Below are 20056 nucleotides of genomic sequence, written 5' to 3'. Positions count from 1 at the left end.
TGAGGCGCCTGGCCAACCCAGCAGATATTTACTACTCCACTCACAGCCACCTCGTGTGGCAGCAGTAGCGGTCTGGCCTCGGTGAGGGCATCACACATCTCCTAAATCTGGAGCTGCGATGAGGAAAAGATTGTGGGGTTTAACATGGGATTTATTCACCTTTTCATGGCCTAATGCCTACATGGAAATGTTAATTAGTGGCTTCAGGTTTACTGACGCAGGCTTTGATGCGATGGAGTTTTTCCTGAGACCCATTTAATACAGCCGTTTCACAAATAGGATTACTTACATCAGCATACATTCAACAGCGGGCCTTCATTTACATGGGAACAAAGGCTGAATATATTTAATATTGTCATGTAACAATAACTTATGCTTTACTAAGTTACTGCCATTCTTACATTTTCTTGTACTTGCAATTAAAAGGCTTTAGGGAAAGTGGGACTTTTTTGTCCTGGGGAAAAACCTATCCCTAAAAATGTTTAATGGCCAAAAACAAAACTTCAAATCGGTTTATTAATTTAAAATATTTTAATTTTATTACCCAATTAGAACCTTTAACTAGAACTTGACTGACATGGATTTTAAGGGCAGATGCCGTATAAAGGAGTAAAGAATTTCTGATACAGATTAACATTTTTGTTATCATCAAACCCTTGTGATAAAGGCTTGCTGTTTCAAAGTTTAACCATAAACATTACAGGCAAATATAGAAAATTTATTTAAATGCCTTTAGGCAGTGTCTATTCTGCAGACACCAATAAATCAGCCGTGCTCGACTTTTAACTGCTTCTTTGTAATGAATTGATATCAGCGTTTCATAAAGAAGCAACCTACCTTTTTCTGTTACAACTACTATTCTCTTGTGACTGTTAGCCAACTGTTCTTTGATACCATATAACTAATTCTGTCATGGAGACAGAGAAATATACACAAGAATAGCCCTCTCCCCTTCCACTGCCCACCTGTCGTGCACAGACAAACAGTTGTACATTGCATTGTTACAAAGCGCAGGGCAACTGTTCCCCCCCCCCCCCCCCCCTCGGAGATGCCTCGTCTCCTCTGAGTTGCATTCTTCTGATCTCGCGTCAGACTCTCAGGAGCTCACTCAGAGAGCTTCTATCTGTCAGTGCTCTGATCCCACTGGAGATGTCAGCTCTGCACTGCCCTTCGGATGGAGTTTGGGTGGAGGATTTTCAGTATCTGCCTCTTGGAAATCTACTTATATACATTATGCTGGCTTTTTGGCCTGTGTCTCATGCCTGCTTTTATTAGATTCCTTAGAAACGTAATCTATATGGTAGAATACAGTATCTCCTATTAGAGAACAATAATCAAATGGGTGAATTGAAGGAATAAGGGAACAACTAGAGTAGCATTCAATAGAGCACACAACTCCGCCAAGGCCTAATAGTCGTCTTTTTTGTGTGAGGATAAAACACTCTACCGTGGCTCCATAACCTGAAGCACTGACATGTCTCAAGTCAAACAGCAGGACTTCAGTTTGGAGAAGGCAGTGCTGCTGCAGTCCACACCTGAGGGGGCACATTTATCATCCCTGAGCTGTCACACCCAAACAAGGAGTTGGCTCCAAGGGATCAATAACAAACACAAACACACTTTGAGCATGAAATGTAAAGCAACAACAGATTTAGAAAATTATGTGACTGACACGTGCGTTTGTAAAAAACAATTTAACACGTGGCTGCGAGTGTAAAAGTGTAAAACATGTTAATATGTTGCTCTTTAAATGGTGTTTGGTCATGAGGGACGTGCTTTGGCTCCGTTGCCACTTTGTGTTAAGTGGTAGGTTAGAGGAGGACTGGATACTTTAGACCTTGTATATGTGACACTGTTGTAGGTGGTCAAGGCCAGGAATTTGAAGAGGGGGTGTAGAGGGTGGTTGTCAAACAGTTCATATCACTGCCTGACCCCTGACCTCTTTGACACCCACCATGCAGCTCCCTCCTTTACTAATGTCTCTGGCATGACACCCTTGTCTCAAGCCCCAGGCTGCAGTTGCAGGGAGCGGCAGAGGATGCCTCTGCTCAGGTGTTTTTCTTTCTAGGCCACGAGCCTGTCAATCGGTCTCATGTCTTTCTACGCCTCCAGTATCTTCTGTTGCTGCGCTTAGCATGCCATCGCTATATTATTTTATGCTTCATCCAAACAATCTAGCTGCTGGACATATTTCAAAAGTGTGTGTTTAGACTGGCAGCGCAGCAGTAAGAGGAACACGTCTTACATTAAGTAATGCCATGCCAGAACAGGCCCTGTACTCCAAGACGTCTGACTGGCTTTGTGTCCCAGAGGAAACAAGTCAGTATCACATGACATCACAGTGTTTAGGATAGATGTGATTTTTTAAGCCTGCGAGCCAGTGACAGCCAGAGGCATTATTTTCATTTTTTTTTAGTCCAATCAGATTTTTGTGAACTTGATAGCTCAAGAACGCCTCCAAGGGATTTCTTCAAATGGAATACAATGTTCTCCTACATGCAAAGATGAACTGATGAGAATTTGATGTTCAAAATTCAAACGTCAAGGTCACTGTTAACTCACTGAACCCTTTTTTTGACTCATGAACATGTTATCTGAAGAACACCTTGAGAGAATCCTTTCAAATGTGGTGCTAATGTTCACCTAGACTCATGGATTATTATCTGATCAGATTTGGGTCTTCAAGGGTAAAAGTTACAGGTGATATTCACCTCACCTGTTTGTGGCCTCTTTAGCATGATATCTCAAGTCTGTGTTTCGGGAATTTCTGCAAATATTGAGGAGTTTTCACTTGGACTCAAGGATTTGTTGCTTAGCTTGCAGCGGTCTAAGGTCACAGTTACCTCAAATTAGTCTAGAAATAAGTTGTACGTAGACTGAAGCTGCACTGATTATCAGAGGAACACATCTGCAGGGTGGTAATTGTAGTTTTTATGAAAGTTGAAAGCACAAGCGTTGCCCCCCCCCCCCCTTTTTTTTGGACATATATGCTGGTGTCAGTACAAGAATATTTAAAAACTACTTTGCACAAATAGCCACAATCACATATGAATATAGTTGTATTGATATCCTGATCACACCATTGCACAGCCTTTCAGATAGAAGCTCTTTAACGATTGACTGAAGAACTACATTAGACAAAATACTGGAATATAGAGTTATTGGGAGATGGCGGTGGACTAGTGGCAAAACTTGGACTATGGGCAGAAAAGGTCTCTGGTTCCTCTGGTTCGACTCCACGGAGAAACAACAAAAAGACGAACCTGGATTGATCTGTCCAAAAATCCAAGAGGATTCTCCCTACCCTGTCTAGTGCCCCTGAGCAAGGCACCTTACTCCCCCAACATCTGCTCCCCGGGCGCCGTACATGGCTGCTCACTGCTCTGTGTGTCCTGCACCAGATGGGTTAAAAGCAGAGGTTAAATTTCCCTCCTTGCATGAGTGTGCATGTCTGTGCATGTGTTTGGGATAAATAAATGTATCTTATTGGTCCTTCACCTGCACATTAGTGTATTTCAATAATAACTGAAATGTCCATTAAGGTTTTCACGAGATGCAGATTCAAAGTCATGATATTGGCACCAGAACCAGCTCGTTCACCAGGTGCTCAAGTATGCAGACTATGTGCTAGAACATGTTCAGATCACTTTAGACTCCTCTGTTGTGGTATTATTTTTAATGTTTGGAAAGAAATGCCACAACTCAAACCCACTGACTGAGGACACACATTTCTGTGTCTGACTGCACTTAAGATCAGAGCGTAAGTAGTTTTTATAAAAGGATAATGAAGGATACTTATTATACTTTGGAAACTGTCAGGATTTCATCTGTGTCCATGACAAGTGGCGGAGAGGATTTTCACCACAGTGTGTTGCTGTCAGGAAACAGGTTCCTGAAAGCAGTCGCATGCTCTGCTTTGGGGGCATTAGGAGCGAAAGGGAATGTGGCGCTATGTTTGGAATCTGAGATGGGTCCACATGCCAGCCAGCACGTCTCTAGCTAGCCAGAACCCCCCCCTACTTCCATCTCTCCACCCTCCTGCCTCCTAATCCCAGGCCCTCCTTTGACATCCTCGCAAACCATGTGAGCTAAACTTCCTTGCAGCAGAACCGGCATATTGATAGTAGGCAGCGCCACTACTAAACCCATGGCTTCTATTTTTAGCAGGATAACAGCCCACGCCTTGTTTGTGTGTGAGTGCGCCGTTCACCTTTTTTTTTTTATTATTGTTCTTTGAGCATCCTGTTCCATGTGGGTGGAAGTGTACTCTGATTAATTTCCAAACACACCCAATTCTAAGACTAGGTCAGGAGGAGGTGTTTTAAGCTCTTGTGTTTAATCACAGAGCGACTGTACGGCTCATCGACCACAAACGCCGTCAAGTCAAAGACTGATCCTGATGATTTTGCTGCTGTGCAGTTAGGGGTTGTTGACAGTTTTCAGTGAACAAGACCTGACAGATCCCCAGCTGACCTCTGCCCTCTCTCACAATCTGTCAACCTAAGAACTTCCTTGAACCTGGGGCCATTACAATGCTTGTGGATTCTTCTTGACTCAGTCCATGACTCAACAGCGAAGGCTTTACCACTTGTTGCTTTGCTTTGATATGTTCTCATAGCTCCCTGCCTCATGTAGAGAAAGAAAGACAGAAATATGAATGCCTCAAATGCCCACTGGGGTTTTCCTTGGGGTTCTGAGGGGTGAGAGGCAAGTGTGGGCCTGCCTGTCCTTCTTCTAAAGAAAATGTATATTTCTATATCTATAGGAAAAAAGTGTCATGTGCCATGTTTTTGAATGAAGATGAATTAAGATGATCCTTTATTAAATGCATGGAAATATAAAAATATAAATAGAATGTTAACATACACAGTGAATGAAGAGTTGAGCAGAATATATTGCACAGGTAGAATTGAGTATTGCACAGTTCGATGAGTTCAACCTGTGCGAGTTTATCGCGCGTGCCAGTTCTGAAATTGCACAAAATAAACTGTGGTTGAAGACTGGGTGTGGTGGTCAGGTGAATGGTTGAGGCCTTTTGTTGACACTGCAGGTGTTATGTGCAGAGATTGAATTCCAAGCCATACAAAGTCCATACCATAGGGCTTAACAAAGAGATCTCTGGCTCTTTCACAAATCACCTCTCCATAGAACAATGTTCAATCAAGCTGAAGTCGCCCGCGTTCAGGGCTTGATGAAGATGTTGATGATCTGCAAAGAAAACTGCTGTGAGCTTCAGAGCCTCACAGCAAGCTCACTGTTGGTTGAAACAATAATTGCACTATGTTCCCTGCACTTGAATGCCCTGTATACGCTGATGGAAGCAGGAGATAGGGAGTTCAGAGAGCGGACGTGGATCATGTGGGCTTAGCTGAAGTCTTTTCACCAACCTGGCTGCACCTGCACCACTTTTATTGCTAAAAACTTTTGTTTGAACTACACAAATGAAAAAGCTCAGAACTGGAAGCCCTTACCTTGATTTAAGTCTAATGTTTAAATCCCCATAGGTACTTTAGAGCTGAATTAGTTCCCAGGCTTTTACAAGGAAGGAAATAAGTGTTGCTGGCCAAGAGGGAGACCTTTCTTAACAGAGCAAGGAAACGACAACATTTTGCCAAAATCCGTTCAGAGCATTGATTGCCTTTTGTTAATCCTGCTCTTTGTGTTGTTGTTCTTTTTTCAGCTCTTTCATGTGGCGTACGTCCTCATCAAGTTTGCTAATTCCCCTCGTCCTGACCTGTGGGTGCTGGAGCGCTCGGTGGACTACGGGAGAACCTACCACCCCTGGCAGTATTTTGCACGTAAGTCACTGTGGTGGTTTTTTCCTTTTTGCAATGCCTTCATTTTTATTGTGTTCCGATAAACAAAATGAAACCACGCCTCTTGCACAACACTTTTATTTACTTGTGCTATGAATCAAATTTTGAAACAATATGACTGAATATACCCACATGGAGCTGCTAGTCTGAGTAGGTGTAAGAAAATACAAGTTTAGTTATACAAATCTAGTTTATCACAGTTTTATAGCTTTTTAAGAAGATTCCCTTTTGAATTTTGTTTGTCTTTATTATGTTGGCTCAACATACATGTGAACATATGAAATGTGAAATGTACTATACAAATACAATACGTCTGATTGATTGACGTAGTAGATGTAGATGTTGATGTAGTAATGAGCATCTGTTAAAACCTTATTAGCTTCTCTTGTTAAAATCGTCACACTCCTCTACAATGTGTCTTCTTCATGGCAGGCATGCGGCTCAGATCTCTTTAGGTGTCCCACTAAACTATTTCAGCAATTCATCACGTACAAAACCAGAGCCCCGGAACTCTCACAGCTAACATTGAACTTATTAATTACACACCGCCTTACCTGCCAAGACAAGTCAAAATGTCTGCAGGGAAAAAATAGGTTTGTTTACTGACACACTGCTTAAAGGCAGGAAGAGTGTGTGTGTGTGTGGGTGTGTGTGGGTGTGTGTCTGTGTGTGTCTGTGTGTGGATGTGAGAAATAGAGAGACATGCCAGGGTAAATTAAAACTGACAATAGAATATTCTCCCTTTGAATGAACATGTCTGAGTTATGATGTCTAATATCTGGGGGGACACCTGTGCACACACATTGCTTCACTTTGCAGACAACTCGCTGAATGCAGTCTTAGGTTTTGCTTTTGATGGATTTGTTTCCTCATTTATCATTTTCAAATTCAGATTTATTTATTTAAATGTATGAGGAAGGGATACAATACTTTTTTGGCACCTCACACTCAAATATCAGATGCCGGAGCTTCAGGTAAGCACTTGAGAACAACAACTGTCTGTGTGTACGTTCACATGGAAACCAAATATTCGACTATTGACCTCATTCTGAATAAGACAGATTGGGAAATTCTGTGAAAACTCCTGCAGGATGTTTTAATGCAATTAAGAAGTACACTGGGGATTAAAAGTAACTGAACCAAATTCATCCATTTGATATTAATGTCTGTATACGTTAAAATGAGAAAAGGTAAGATACTGAGGTGAGACATTGTCTTCTTGTTATTTTCTATTTTTGCAGATTCCAAACGTGAGTGTTTAGAAAAGTTCAGAAAGCAGCCCAACGCTCGTGTAGTAAATGATGACGACCAGCTGTGCACCACAGAGTACTCACGGACCGTGCCTCTGGAGAACGGAGAGGTACAATATCACATCTAACAGTGAGAAACCAAACCACATTTGTCACATTTTATTTGGTAAAAAAACCTCTCTTTTATCCAGATTGTGGTGTCTCTGGTCAACGGTCGACCGGGGTCCAAAAACTTCACCTACTCACCAGTGCTGCGAGATTTCACGAAGGCCACCAACATCCGCCTCCACTTCCTCCGCACCAGCACCCTGCTGGGCCACCTCATCTCCAAGGCCCAGAGAGACCCCACTGTAACACGCAGGGTGAGAGCACACACTCCACCACTTCACACAAAGGTGTCACACTGGCAGTTGCTGTTTTCCCATTGCTGACACATACAAAGTGGCCTGTCCTCCTCCGCTCACACATTCATCCTCCATGAGGCCTGATGCCAGGTCTGTCTGTCCAATCCTCACAGTCGTTCCTCTGAGGTTACTAGTTTGGACAGCTCCCATAGGCTGCAGGTGCAGAATATGGCACCTTTCCTTAAAGTATAACATGTATGTAAGTAACAACCAGCAGTGACAGAGTGATGACACTAAAGCCGATGCTCCCTGTTGTATATATGAGCTGTGGCTTCACAAGGAGGTTGTATTTTCCACCCCTGTGTGTTTGTTTGGGCCTTTGCGGAGGTATGTGCTCTACCGAGTGCCATTCTCTTGATTGATTCTTTTTTTTAAATAGATCAGTGATGTCAACTGTTGGTTATTATCTTTATTTTTTTCTTGTTGTTCTTATCATGCACTGATTCGCCCCATGGAATCCAGCCTCAGCTCTTGGCTCATGGTTTAAGTCTGTACTTGTCGACCTGCAGGATTCTCCTCACGCTGACAAGCGGAGCCAGACGTGTGTTTTGTTGTGGTTGATGTTGCTGGGCTGCCGATGACACGGCCGTTATTTTAAAATGGCGTGGTGATGATAACGTTTTTCCTCATATGTTGACAGTACTACTACAGTGTCAAAGACATCAGCATCGGCGGACGCTGCGTCTGTCATGGGCACGCACAGGTGTGTGGCGGGGGGCGTAATCCAGACAACCCAGACAGGTAAGAAATGCTAATTATCATCATCATCCTCAATCCAGGTTACTTTGTTTTTATCATCACATCAATACTTTCATCACTAATTAATTTTCCTGAACCGGTTTGTTATGGGTGTTTCAAAAATGTGAACTTTGAAGTCAGACTGGAGCTGGTTAATCATTTCACAGACTCGCTCTGTGCTCCACTGTAGTGCCGTAGTGAGACAAAGACCACACAGATAGTGAAGGAATTGTTTGTGAGGATGCCCTCATATGTTTGTACATTGACATCGGCCTTGTAAAAAGCAGCAGATTATTTTAGTCCCTCTGATTACAGATCCTGACTCTGTAAACAGCGGCGGAAACAAAGAGATGAGGGATTACGTGCTGTTTAGGATCAACAGAGCAACGTCATATTCATGAATTCCTCATTGTGTTTGATTATTACCTCCATAAAGGAGGCTATGTTTTTGTCTATTTGTTTCTTAGTTAGCAGGATTGTGCAAAAAAACGATTTCCATGGGATTTTGTGGAGGGGTAGGGCACAACCCAGGGAAGAACCCACAGCATTTTGGTGCGGATCCAGGAATGTCTTTTTTTTTCACGTTCGCTAACATTGCGAGATGAGGCGTTTGTCAACATTTTTGTTTTCATTTCTCAGAGGAACAATTCATGGATCTTGATGGAATAAATCTGGCATGTTCAGGGAACCGATTTTTACGAGTGTGTACAATGAGGCGCAGCTTGATTGAATTTAAGGGGTCTGTTGGGTAGAGGTATGCACTCCAGTGACTGGTTTCCTGGTAACTTGGGACATTTGAATGATTGCTCTCAGGGGTGGGATCACGGGGGCATTGGTCCCAGACTAAATCTGATTGGTCCCTGAAGTGTCCCTGTCGTGTATAATTAAAATTAGGGCACCTCACTAACAATCCAAACAACAAATATGACTAGACTAGAAGATTTTTTATTTTCCAAGCTCTTTTGAAACTTGTGCTTGGAACAATTTGTTTAATGTATTCAAAGATGGGATGATTCCCTCAAAGACATAGTGACAACCTTAGCATTTGTGTTGTATCACTGCTTGTGTCTGTGTGTATCCAAAGTTAATGAGAATCTAAACACTCAATCCATGTATCTGCTCTCCTGCCTCTAGACTCCAGTGTGACTGCAAACACAACACCTGCGGCGAGTCATGTGACCGCTGCTGCCCAGGTTTCAACCAGAAGCCATGGCGTGCCGCAACCGCCAGTAGCCCGAATGAGTGTCAGCGTAAGTATACATGCACAGTACTTCAGTTGATGTGGAAACAAAACCTTTTGAATAATGGCCCACACTAGACACCAACCCCCCGAGTTGACTGAATTGTCCTCTTTGATATTTAAGCCCTGTTGTGGATGTCCTGATATGGTGTTGTACAGAGCCTCAGTAGTGTAGAGAAGACATTCCACAAGTGGCATGTGTAACAGCACAGTGCACAGCTAGCTCTATAGGATAACTGCTTTGTGTCTTCTAAGCCAGCTAGTGAGCTAGCTAACCAGGCCGGCAACAGTCTAGAGAGACCGTCCCCAATACGAGTTAGCCAGCAGACCATGTATCAGCTGGGCTCTTCTGGCTTTGGACTACTGACCCTTTGTGAAATACACGTGACCTTGTAGCAACCCTAAAGACAGAGTGTGAAATGAAGAAGACTTGTAATCCAAACAGTGCAGCCATGCAGTGGAAAGACATCCGCACCAGTCACAAACATTAATGAGACACACGGGTGGGACACAGGAAGAGGATGAGCCGTCTTGTTTGATTTGGATTTTATAGTTTCTCTTTATTCTTTACAACTACACTTATAAGTATCTTTTTGAAAAATAAGTAGCTTAAGGTGCTCAACCACGGCCAAGGGAGTCTGAGGGGGGGAATTTCGCTGAGGCATACAGAATAATTATATGTGTGTGGGTGTGGGTCTCGGGGTTTTCCTCCTCAGCCTGCAAGTGCTTCTCCCATGCATCTGACTGTTATTATGACCCAGAGGTGGAAAATAGGGGAGCAAGTTTAGACACCTTCGACAGGTACGACGGAGGAGGAGTGTGTATCCACTGCCAGGTATGAAATGCATATCAAGTCTAAACTGATTCCTGTGTGTGTGTGTGTGTGCATACTTGTGGTTGAATGGGTGGAACATGGCAAACAAATAAAGAACTGCATGTTGACTGTGTCTCATGGGATTGTGAGGTCAACACATTCTTCTTTTTTTTTTCCATTTACGCACTTTCCACGTTCCACGCGAAGAATTTATTGTTGTGTCAAAATAAAGTAATGTTCGGTGTTGTAAAAGAATAATGTGGAATACTGTGCAGAGTATTTCAAAATGCTGTGTCCTCTCAAGTGCAGGTGGTGCAAGTATGTAAATAGATCGATGTGCAATGCAAAACTAGAAATCCTAACGCACAGTGAAAAAGTCTTGTGTCTTGTGATCCTCAGCTTTCTCATTGTTTTGTGGCTGATGCCTCACACATTATTTTGTGTTTTTCTTTAGCACAACACTGATGGAGTGAATTGTGAGCGATGCATTAAAGGCTTCTACAGACCTTACGGCGTCCCACCTGAGTCTCCCCATGGATGCATACGTGAGTCACTTTCTCACTCATTGGTTGCTGAGTCCGAAGTCTGGAGATGTGTATGTGTGAATTGAAATGGTTTGTTTGGATTTGCTGAGACAAAATGCATAATTTCCTCAGTTTCTTCTGCTGCTTTGATAAAAACATTAAAAACAAATTGTGTACATTCATTCTGTTTCAATTAAAAAGCATCAGATTGTTTGGGAACTACGTAATATCTCACCATGCAGCTATTTGACACACAGTGCATGACTAACAAGTGAAGCCATAACATTGCTCAACTCAAAGGAGAGGCATCAGTGTCTTTTTTGAGACAGACACAAATGGCACCATTGATCAACCACTGGCACCACCGCTTGTATTATTGCTAAACCAGGCTCTGCTCTTGTTTACATTACTTTAATGGCCCATGGCTGTTCCTGGCCTTATAAATAGCTGCCAGTTGTGTTTAGACACGAGAAAGTAGTGGATTTGAACCAGTTGCCCTGAGCACTTTGTTAAGTAAACCTCAGAATCCAAAAACTCAATTAAGTGAGCTCATCAGTGGAATCGCTGCTTGTTTCAGCAAATGGGCAAAGTTTCAGGAATCATTGTTTGCTATTGAGATCTCTCGATTTGAGATCTTGCAGGTTGAATAGTTGAATATTTGAGTTTATACTTCCTGCTGAAGACTTTATCATCTTTATGGATGTTTCAACAGCCAGCAAAGTGCGTAGGATTTCTGCGGGTGCTGCTGAAGACCTATGTAACTGTAGAATGTTCACCTGCACATATGAATTCTCTATCTTCACATGCAGCACTCTCTGTCATAGGGGATAGGGGGGGGTGGCTGAGAGGGAATACGAGTTGTTAGAGGTTATCAAGGGGCATGCAGTGTTGGTCACATGGTTTAAAGGAAATGGCGTCCCCCCCCTCATCACCCTACAAATCACTGACTGTGTTTATGGCATTCATCTATATATTCGTCTGCAGTGATGCACATGTTTAGAACTTCATCATGCAAATATGATCTCCACCAGCCTGCAGGTGCGATGAAAGGACAACAGCCGGTTGTGAAATGGGGTCTGGAAGGTGTATCTGCAAGCCACAGTTGGCTGGAGAAAACTGTGATCGCTGTGCTGATGGACACTATAACTACCCGCAGTGCATTCGTAAGTTTGAATCTTTTGAATTAAGGATATATGAATTTGACGTAGAGAAATTGAGGGGGAAGCATTGGAGTGAATGTGCTAAAAATGTATTTTTATTGTGCAAATCTCGAAAGTCATATATGGAACACTGTCAAACTGAAAGGTGCAGGTGGTCTTACCCTTGTACCTCTGAGTCTTGGATGAGTGACAACTTCAATGTTTATTAAGATCTTTTGTCTGTGTGTGGGAGCTCGGGTGTGGATGTATATAGGGTCAGGAGAAACTGTACCCGCCCTCTGATGGGTGGGTACAGTTTCATCACTTTTTTTTAGCCTTTAATCTTTCAGGCTTTCAGTTTTCCCCTTGAGGGTCGGGTTTTTTTTTTGACAAAGCTTTTTTCAAAGAGGTATGCAGAAGGTTGTCTACACATGTTACTGTATTGACTAACCATTACTGCACATTCCACATGCCATACCTCCATCCAAACAAATATATAGCATGCAGATGTTAGACACACATAGTTTCCCAATCTTATCTCATTCCAATATGATTCAGGAGGCATCAAGAGTATATTGAGATAAGAAGGCCTGTATTTCATCTGTTAGATTAATGCATACTCCCCCCCCTGGCTTTGACTAAGCCTATTGGATTTCTTTATATGAACTAGCAGCGTTCGACTTCAGTGCTCCTGGACTTTGAATAAACATCTAACTGACATTCATTGGTTTTCTCAGAGAGGTGATTTACATCGTAATTTAGCTTTAATTTCACTGAATTGGTTAAAATACTCCAGATAAAGATCACATTTCTTCTTGCTTTAATATTCGTTTTATTAAGTCATTAAATCTGCCCCAGGTGAACTTTTTCTTATGTCATACAAACTCTAAATTAGTTGTAGGCCGATCCAGACAATTTATGAGCGTAAGATTTATTACAAGAGGTTATTCTTAACGATGGGTCTCGTCTCCAGCCTGGTGCACTGACAGACTGGTCTAAACATGTAGATGCAGTCATTAGGAGGCTGTCTGTGTTTTGGGAGATGCTTCTCTGCTGTTTTTATAGCTGTATAGAATTTCTACAACTTGTGTACTTTAGCATTTAAACCAAGATTTTGTCCCTTTTGTTGTAAATGGCCATTGTTGAGAAAAGCATGGGAAATGTTAAATGCTAGGAGATGTTAAGTAACAGTAGCACTAGAGAGGAATCATGGTTAATGGGTGAAAATTATGAAAAATACTTACAATGTTAAAGAAAGTGAAGAATATAACCCTGGGTCTGCCCCATGATCAGAATCTGAACCAAAATTTGATGTATTGAAGTTTTGTGAAAATCCTTCAACCTAAATCTGTGACTGTGAGGGCATCAATCATTATTTCTCTGCAAGAAAAGTTAAGCAGTTCTGTCTCAATATGTATAGCTATATCTTCATAATGTTTGTTTATGTATGTGTTTTGCTTTTTGTGCTTTTTAGTATTTGCAGCAAAATTGATTATTCAAGTAGTGTGAAGATGACGCAAAAGGCTTTTGCAGAATCTCAGTTTATTTTCTGGGGAGATCTTAACTTTGTACCTCTCCTTTGAAACCAGGATATCCAATATACCCAGTGAGCACCAGATCCCCTGCAGGTCCTATTGTGGGTAAGTAGATTTTGTAATTTCTAATTGAACAATCATTTAAAATGCTCTTCTTTACGTTGAACTTCTTTACTGATTAATTTTTTTCATCTTTTTTATTCTCTTTGCACAGAGCCCACAGCCTGTCCTCTAGGTTATTTCGGCTCACCCTACTGTCGACAGCGTGAGTCTTATTCCATCTGATATGTTTTGCTGCTATCGAGTTGTTTATATTTTTATGCTGTGTTTACTACTTTGACTTTTCACCACTGAGTCTGACTGAGTTAAATGTAAGGAGCATTAGACAGGGGTCAGTCAAGAAAGTCTTAAACAAATACATAGGTTAGGTCATGTTTGCAGGTTATGAAAACAGAACTGGCACTATTCTGTTTTATGACTGGGTGTGAAGGGGAGGGTTAAAATACTTGTACGACATATAGTCAGACTGTGTAAATCTTCTGCTCACTGACAGCAGAGCTCTAGCAGTTGTTACACATAACAGTCTGAGGGTCCTAAATGTTGTTGTCCGTCAGTGAGGATTTAAGTTCAAGTGTTCCTGTGAAAGCGTTAGTCAGTTGGGACTTCAGTGAGAGCAGCGAGAGCTGACCAGGCTATTATTAGTTATGACCCCCCTGCTAAATTTCCTTTTCTGGTTTCATCTAAGCTGGGAAACTCATTCTTGTTAATATGGCATCTCTATCAAAACAAAGACCTTTTGGCCCTTTACTTTTTCTGGCTTATTATTTGTAAAGCAATGTACGCTGTCTTCAATCTGTGTAACTGTGAGCTGAGTGAGAAGGAATTCCATCCGCAGCCTTTGAAAAAGCATTTTAATGTTGGAGCCGCTTATAGGGACAAAGAAACTTCTCTCTGGGCTGGTGGCTGTCCTGTATGAGCGCCAAGTCTATTCACATACCAATACCAGGCGAAGCTTGGCAAGAAGTGGGCACCAGTGTGGCTGTACCACTGTGTGCCACAACAGGAGAATAGTTCACGTGCTGAAAGTATTTGTCATTCCTTCTGCATCAAAGTAAAAAGCTCAGGCTCATTTGTAAGGAGGCTTCAGGATTTAACTAAATAACTTTGAATTTTAATCGTGATTCAATTCGTTTTCAATTCAATTAGACTTTTAGTGATGAAATAAATATATTTAATGTGTTTGTGTACAGATTGTGAATGCGACTACAGAGGAACTGTGCCTACAATCTGCGACTCTTTGGGGCTCTGCCTCTGCCGTGAGGGTGTGGGGGGGGAGCGATGCGACCGCTGTCAACCTGGATACCATGTTTACCCCAACTGCCAGGGTGAGAAAGAATCATCATCCCCATTCACCTTCACAAAATGCACAAGCACAACCTCATCATAGTTATTTTAATAAATAAACCATATGTTCTCATAAACACAGGCAGCAGACCGGAAGAGTAAATGTTGACAGTGTAGCTACTTGATATTTTGGATTGATTACACGAATGACACAGAAGAGCTTTTTGTGCAAAGAATGGTTTATTCAGCAACTTTGTATTTAATGAATAATCTTTTTGACTGCATGAATTAATAATTAATAAATCAAACTTCATCATACAGCACTTTTGAAATAAATCAATTGCAAAGCAAAGTGCTTCACAAGCAATTGTCAAAATTGTAAAAGATTATTAATAAACCTATGCGCTCAATGCATTTTAAAAGTTAACAAAACAGTAAAATAAACAATACAGAGTAAATAATAATAAGACAGAAATTATACAACACCACCATGTATCATTGTAAATACAGCAAGTGTGACTTTTAAAGAGCCATACAATTTTAAAACACTAAATGTATAATCCAAGCAGAGACATCCTCTGTCATTTTAAAGTCAGAGCTGAGGACTTTCAGCACTCCAACATTACAGATCTAAAATAACCTCAAAGGCCCAAACCAACTGCCTATACACTGTAATATCCCATGATCCACTTTGATTTGTTTGCTATCGAGATCTCTCGATTTGAGATCTTGCATGGTTGAATATTTGAGTTTATACTTCCTGCTGAAGACTATATCATCTTTATGGATGATTTAATGGCCAGCCAAGTGGGTAGGATTTCTGCGGGTGATGCTGAAGACCTATGTAACTGTAGAATGTTCACCTGCACATATGAATTCTCTATCTTCACATGCAGCACTCTCTGTCATAGGGGATATGGGGGGTGGCTGAGAGGGAATAAGAGTTGTTAGAGGTTATAAAGGGGTTTAAAGGGAATGGCGTCCCCCCTCATCACCCTACAAATCGCCAACTGTCTTTTTGGCATTCTTATATATCTGTCTACAGTGATGCACTTGTAAATATGTAGTCACATTTGTACATTTATAACATTTCATTATGTGAACATGATCTCCCCCAGCCTGCAGGTGCGATGAAAGGACAACAGCCGGTTGTGAAATTGGGTCTGGAAGGTGTATCTGCAAGCCACAGTTTACTGGAGAAAACTGTGATCGCTGTGCTGATGGACACTATAACTACCCGCAGTGCATTCGTAAGTTTGAATCTTTTTGAATAGAGGATACTAATTTTGTTGTCCGTCAGTGAGGATTTAAGTTCAAGTGTTCCTGTGATAGCCTTAGTCAGTTGGAGCAGTGAGAGCAGCGAGAGCTAACCAGGCTATTACTAGTTAATTATATGCTAAATTCCCTTTTCTGGTTTCATCTAAGCTCGGAATCTCATTTGTATTAATATGACATCTCTATCAAAACAAAGACCTTTGGCCCTTTACTTTTTCTGGCTTATTATTTGTAAAACAATGTACGCTGTCTTCAAACCTGTCTGTGTAACTGTGAGCTGAGTGAGAAGTAATTTTATCCGCAGCCTTTGAAAAAGCTGATTTTAATGTTGGAGCCGCTTATAGGGACAAAGAAACTTCTCTCTGGGCCGGTGGCTGTCCTGTGTGAGCGCCAAGTCTATTCACATACCAATACCAGGTGAAGCTTGGCAAGAAGTGGGCACCAGTGTGTGAAATAAATATATTGAATGTGTTTGTGCACAGGGTGTGAATGCGACTACAGAGGAACTGTGCCTACGCTCTGCGACTATTTGGGGCGCTGCCTGTGCCGTGAGGGTGTGGGGGGGGAGCGATGCGACCGCTGTCAACCTGGATACAATGATTACCCCAACTGCCAGGGTGAGAAAGAATCATCATCCCCATTCGCCTTCACAAAATTCACAACCTCATCATAGTTACTTTTCAGACTGAAACATGACCTTTATTTTGAAATAAATAAACCATAATGTTTATTACGGAGTAAATAATAATAAGACTGAAATTATACAACACCACCATGTATTATTGTTAATAAAGCAAGTGTAACTTCTAAAAAGCTATACAATTATAAAACACTCAATGTATACTCCAAGCAGAGACATGCTTTGGCCATTTTTAAGTCAGAGCTGAGGACTTTCAGCACTCCAACATTACATATCTAAAATGATCTCAAAAGCCCAAACCAACTGCGTATACACTGTAATATCCCATGATCGACTTTGATCAAGTATGATCTAAAATAATCTTCTAGAATATCTCATTTTTAAAGAATGCTTTATCAGTTGTGTGCATTAAAGAGCCTTATAATGACTGTTTTCGTTTTCCTGAATTATAAAAAGTTTCTAATAATGTATAATGGCATCAGCTGACCTCCTTTTCCTCATCTTCCAGGATGTGTTTGTGATGGGGCGGGTGTGGCGGACAGGGTCTGCACTCCGGGGGGTCCGTGTGTTTGCCTGCCTAACTACGAGGGGCCGGAGTGTGACGAGTGTGCACCAGGCTACTACGGCTACCCGGACTGTGCTGGTGAGTGGGATCCAGATCCCTCAATACCCCACCAGTGTAATTATGATCGACAAAACAACTGGGTGCCTGTAACCTCCGCTGGCCTGAGTGGTGGTGGAAAAAATGTGGATGCTGCTTTCACCGGACTTAACTGTGGCCTCTTCTCATGACTCTGTTGAGCAAATGTCCTCGTTCTCCCACAGTATCCCATAAAATCCCACCGCGTCATCCAGATTCATGTAATCTGCATGGCACTCAAATGAACTTAAACACAAGATATATTTGGATTCCTTCCTTTTATGGAATTATATTTGATAACAGTATAGCTATTATTATCTAATAATCTTAGCAAAGTTGTTTCCTGTCACCAGCCTGCCGATGTTCACCCGAAGGTTCCCATGGCAACGTGTGCAACCCAGTGTCGGGTCAGTGTCTGTGTTTGCCGGGGGTGCTGGGGCAGCAGTGTGACCGCTGTGTGTCTGGACTCAGGTTCCCTCACTGTGCAGGTAACCACACAGCACCATGCATGCATTATTAATAAAATTGTTTAAAAATTGTACATTTTTTCAAGTTGTTTCATGTGTTTAAAATGTTTGACCAACCTTGTGCTATATTTAACCGTGCAGAGAAAGCCATGTAACGCACTGATTCTCATGTTTTTCTTTAATTCTTCCCTCATTTTATCCTTTTAGCCCCCATAAGCCGGTGCAATGCTGCAGGGACCGAGGTCGCCAATCCTCAAACGGTATGCCACTCTCAATAAAATGTTTATTTTATTACCACATCCCAACCTTTAACCAACTGAAGGGGTTACAGCCTAACGTCAGCACCGGCCCTTTGGGTGCGGTTTTACAGAGAACTGTGCTGCTGATTTTAAAAGGACGTGTGTTTTTTCCCCCTGAAATGTAAATGTACTTAAAAGAAGGAAGAGATATTTCCTTCCATTTTGAAGAGGAAGGAAAAACAATAACAACTGCGCTAATTTCATGTCAATCTGGAAGGTTGCGTTCTTCCTTTTCTTTTTGGCATGTATTATGTACTTGTTTGAATGAAAGAAAAGCAGCCAATTTCTTGCATTATCGTACAATATGAAGACACTCATGATTAATTTCAAAATGTATTTATTAACAAATATAATTCAGCATTCCAAAGTAGCTGCCAGTTATCTTTATGTTCCTTATCTGTTGATTCAGGGCGACTGCGTGTGCCTACCAAATGTAAAGGGAACCTTGTGCGACATGTGTAAACCTCTGTACTGGAATCTGGCTACCGAGAACCCTCGTGGCTGCTCAGGTAAGTGACTGGAATTAAAAAGGACAACTAAACCAGACTTAAGAATTAAGGCGCATTAGTTCTGGTCACTGACCCCATTTTTTCCCACTGAAATAAATCGCCAGTAGCAATCTTTCGAGGTACTGATATGGGTCTCGACCCCTTTAACCCAGATGATATGTCAACACAACCCTGTCAACGAGGCCGGAGCTGCCTTCCTGTCCCACAGAGTGGAGCTGAGGAATAAGACGTTAATACAGGTCAATTCCTGCTGAGTACTTCAAACTGTGACGGAGCAGTAATGAGTATCTGGTGGCACATTAAAAACATGTAATACCTCCGGACTGGTGCTTTGTCCATTCTCCACACGCATAAAAAATACTCCACTGGAAATACTTATTGTTCAGCCTCTGAGGAAAGAGTTTCAGGCTTTGTCAAGAGTTCCTGTCTAATGTTACAGTTCTGCTCTCCAGCAAGAATGTTATCGCTACCACGCTGCCTGAAGACACAAGAAAAGAAGGAGCTTTTAATATCCTAAGAATGCCTCTGGTTGACCGGGGCCGGACATTTTTCCACTGGGTTGAAAGCCAGCCCCGGCAGTAAAGCTCCTCTGGACCTTTTGATGTTCAGATCTCTGCAGATTGGAGGGTTTTGTGCGGTTGCGTTTCAGCCATGAACGTGTCAAAATCCTGTAATCAGGGTCTATTCACTGTAGACCCCCCCCCCCCCCCCTTCACGTTTTCATTACCCTTTACCCCTCTCGCTCTGTCTCCCTCTCTCATACCAGAGTGTGGGTGTGATTTGAAAGGGACGCTGAGTGGTGCTGGAGAGTGTGAACAGGTGAGTGATGCGGCACAAGCAGTGATAACAATACGACCGCCGGTGACTGACACGGAGGAATTAATCAAATTGAGTTGCATTGAAGTTCACAGTCACATGCTGCACTTCTGACTGCTCTGCTTTTCCACAATCACATTTTCTCCTGATGATCTGTTTGCCTAGAAAAGTGGACAGTGTCGCTGTAAGCCTTTCGCTTGTGGACACGCGTGTGACACCTGTAAGGACGGATACTTCATGCAGCAGAAAAAGAATTACTTCGGATGTCAGGGTAAGAAAGCTATCCTACCTGACCAATTTACCGACATTACATTCACTTGCATTTACTGTCTACCATTTTCTGGCACATAAACAAACAGGCTGTTTTCTTCAGGTCTCCACAGATTGGTTATTTTTAAATAGCAACTTTTAGGAATCTGTCCAGTAGATTGCCTCCACTGGCAGTGTATTCTTATGGGGAAACTGCGCAGGTCCACGAAATGGCCACTAAGAAGGGGTTTGTCATCAATAAAAGCCGTCAATTGTTATTCTGGGTCTTTGCTAAGAGTCTTGCAACATTACTCACTCTCACTTCTCATGAGACTTGTTGCAGAAAGATGGAAGAGA

At 42.0% G+C, this 20056-nt stretch overlaps 1 protein-coding gene across 2 annotated transcripts in view; it reads left to right on the top strand.

Moving 5' to 3' along the window:
- The window catches only part of LOC133018627 (laminin subunit alpha-3-like), a 57346-nt gene that overhangs the window by 6168 nt on the left and 31122 nt on the right, over positions 1 to 20056 (top strand). For both annotated transcript variants that reach the window (XM_061085034.1, XM_061085035.1), the window contains exons 3-21: positions 5681 to 5798; positions 7058 to 7176; positions 7258 to 7428; positions 8111 to 8211; positions 9343 to 9458; positions 10165 to 10283; positions 10717 to 10807; positions 11818 to 11949; positions 13515 to 13565; positions 13675 to 13725; positions 14711 to 14845; positions 15923 to 16054; positions 16562 to 16696; positions 17228 to 17362; positions 17713 to 17847; positions 18034 to 18086; positions 18535 to 18634; positions 19401 to 19453; positions 19616 to 19721. In XM_061085034.1, the coding sequence (XP_060941017.1) occupies positions 5681 to 5798; positions 7058 to 7176; positions 7258 to 7428; positions 8111 to 8211; positions 9343 to 9458; positions 10165 to 10283; positions 10717 to 10807; positions 11818 to 11949; positions 13515 to 13565; positions 13675 to 13725; positions 14711 to 14845; positions 15923 to 16054; positions 16562 to 16696; positions 17228 to 17362; positions 17713 to 17847; positions 18034 to 18086; positions 18535 to 18634; positions 19401 to 19453; positions 19616 to 19721 (2053 nt within the window). The remainder of the gene's footprint in view (positions 1 to 5680; positions 5799 to 7057; positions 7177 to 7257; positions 7429 to 8110; positions 8212 to 9342; positions 9459 to 10164; positions 10284 to 10716; positions 10808 to 11817; positions 11950 to 13514; positions 13566 to 13674; positions 13726 to 14710; positions 14846 to 15922; positions 16055 to 16561; positions 16697 to 17227; positions 17363 to 17712; positions 17848 to 18033; positions 18087 to 18534; positions 18635 to 19400; positions 19454 to 19615; positions 19722 to 20056) is intronic.

This window comes from Limanda limanda, chromosome 13, assembly GCF_963576545.1.
Source record: "Limanda limanda chromosome 13, fLimLim1.1, whole genome shotgun sequence".
Lineage (NCBI taxonomy): Eukaryota > Metazoa > Chordata > Actinopteri > Pleuronectiformes > Pleuronectidae > Limanda > Limanda limanda.
The sequence above is the reverse complement of the archived record's forward strand: the minus strand, read 5'-3'. Positions and strand labels throughout refer to the sequence as shown.